At 36.7% G+C, this 2,682-nt stretch overlaps 1 protein-coding gene across 1 annotated transcript in view; it reads right to left on the minus strand.

The window, feature by feature from the left end:
• Nucleotides 1-1,482, minus strand: part of LOC117107407 (methionine synthase-like) — a 7,608-nt gene extending 6,126 nt beyond the window's left edge. The window contains exons 1-2 of the mRNA XM_033249082.1: nt 1,284-1,482; nt 817-994 (exon numbers count right to left, since the gene is read on the minus strand). Of these exons, the coding sequence (XP_033104973.1) occupies nt 817-994; nt 1,284-1,442 (337 nt within the window). The 5' untranslated portion in view covers nt 1,443-1,482. The remainder of the gene's footprint in view (nt 1-816; nt 995-1,283) is intronic.
• Nucleotides 1,483-2,682: the final 1,200 nt, after the last annotated feature.

Consider the following 2,682-nt stretch of genomic DNA (forward strand, 5'->3'; position numbering starts at 1 on the left):
CAGCAACCTGCCATGCTCCCTGGCGCTGTCTCTTATACACATCTAGATGTGTATAAGAGACAGATGTAGCGCTTACCGCGAATTTCACCACTCGCGAAAATGTCCACAAATTTCAAATTACAGGAAGTACTGTAAACAACAAACTGAATGAAAGGAGAAACCCTGTTATAGGTCGGAAATCTCGGGTAGCACAGCTGTAGCGCGTGATGGATTACGCCACGCCGCATTTAGCATGTTCAGCGCGGGCGTAGTTTGAGACCTGGAAAAAACAATTCCTTTTTTTACCGACTGTACAGGCCTACAAAAATAACTACTAAGAGCCCTACTAGAGACAGTACTACTATGCCCTACTACTACTAGTACAGTGCATAGACTTTGCCAATTTAAAAAAGGCAACCTAGGCATCGTTTTAAAGCTTTCCGTACAACAAAAAAGATTGTGATCGTAGCTACAGTACAATACAGTAAATTAGGCCTAAAATGTAACATTTTGTTAAAATGGCATCCGCGAAAATACCAACACGCAAAATGTCAATAAAGTTGGAAATCGCGAAAAATTCTGTACGCGAAAATAACAACATATACAGTAGTTCATGCCAGTGTAAGTAGTACCAGATATAGGAATTTGGGTCAACCCCGATTTTACGGATACCCGCAATTACGAACGGTACTGGGCCCGTACCGTACGTAATTGAGGGGTTCTACTGTACTATTATTATTACTACTACCACTAACACTATTACCAATACTATTTTACTATTACTAGTATTGATGTGTGACCATTTGTTGATATCCAAACTAAAGAAAATATATTTACATGGCTTGGTATCTGCATTTGTCCAATCAATCTTAAACTGCTTTCCCCTTGCCTCGTCAATTGTGTAGAAATGCCGGTCTTTCAGAGAATCATAATGATCCTCACGGATCTCTTCATACTCCTCTTGAATTTCCTCAAAAAACTCTTGCTTTTCGAGTTCTTGTAATAATGAGGAAACCTACAAATACCAAAACAGATAGCATGAAAGTCTAAAACAAAGTGTACACAACAATATTGAATATATTAACAGAAGTGGAAATAAAACAGTATGATGAATTGTTAAATATATGTCTAAAATTCTCCACATTAGCAGTACAAATGCAGCTATATCTTACAGAAAATAGTAAGTCTAGTTATTATCATTCTTACTCCACTAAGGTCGTACTATGCATCCAAGAGATTTTCAACAGACATAAGCCATTTATTTGCCTTTTATCCAACTTCATTTAATTGACATTTCTACTCACCACCACAACACTTTTTGATGCATCTAAAACATGTATAGCTGGGTTAGAGTAACAAGGAGCTATCTTGACAGCTGTGTGGGTTTTGGAGGTTGTGGCACCCCCTATCAATAATGGTAACTTCATTCCCAGTCTCTCCATCTCCTTGGCAACATGAATCATCTCATCTAGCGAGGGCGTAATCAGTCCAGACAAACCGACAATATCTTTAGTGGTTAGAAGTGAAAAAAAGTGGCTTACATTGTAAAACATTTCAAGATAATAACATTAATAACAATTATGTTAAAAATATTAAAAAGAAAAAATAGCAATATTAATAAATGTAAATTCATATTACCATTTAATAATAAGAATAATATGGTATATATAGCAAACATATCAATTTCATAATAATAATAATATGGTATATATAGAAAACATTAATTTCATGAAGAATTGCATAATGTGCATTTTGGCCCGATTGTTGGATAAAGATTCATATAAATACAAGCAGCAACCTGCCATGCTCCCTGGCGAGTACTCTTAGTTGAGCAAATAGGGAGCTTACAATTTGACTATACGGAGCAGTGGCGTAACATCTATGCACTTGTGCGGCGGTCCGCAGGGCCCCCAACCACATCCTCATCGATCTAGCAACCTGACCCAAATGGGCTTTGTTGATACATAACAGCATAATGCGTCTCCGACATCGACTGTCAATCATATTATATCCAGTGGCGAATTAAAGGGACCCTTAAATCTTTAAAAAGTCTGGGAGTGCCATTTCCGGCCATTTAGAGGTGCTGTAATCATAAATTTTCTTACCTCACCCCCACAACCATGGTGGAGCTGAGGTGGTATTGACCCTTTATGAATGAAAGTCTCTCCCTGGGCAATAATAAACATTCCTGGATTCGCCACTTATACCATTTATTTTTTCGTTAAAAACAAGAATTGCTTGAATATTCTGTCTCAACTATGTACTATAAATGCTCAAAGCCTGTCTCACTTAGTTTCATCTCATGCTTCATAGAATATGTGGGCTCCTCCTAAAATTTCTATTTCAATTTATTTAAAACCTCCGAAATGAAGAGATGACATATATAACAAACATTCACTATATGGTACGCTATACTATACGAGGCCTGCCATTCCAAAACCAGCGTACTGTTGCTAATTGTTAAACTGTATAATTAACATAAGAATGTGCCAGTATTGTATACTTTAGTACAGAGGAGCCATAGTGCCTACTCACAACTTTGGCAATAGTAAGTGGATTCCAGTAAATGACCCTTTGTTTTTAAAGCTTACAATGTAGAGAATAAAAATATAATAAAAAGTTGATTTTAATTTTTTCATCACTGAAGCTAATCTGGGCAGGCAAACCTCATATGGAATGCTATACTATACTATATGAAAAGCT

This window comes from Anneissia japonica, unplaced genomic scaffold, assembly GCF_011630105.1.
Source record: "Anneissia japonica isolate Jap-2015-1 unplaced genomic scaffold, ASM1163010v1 scaffold9668_len1562885_cov226, whole genome shotgun sequence".
NCBI classification, from domain to species: Eukaryota; Metazoa; Echinodermata; class Crinoidea; order Comatulida; family Comatulidae; genus Anneissia; species Anneissia japonica.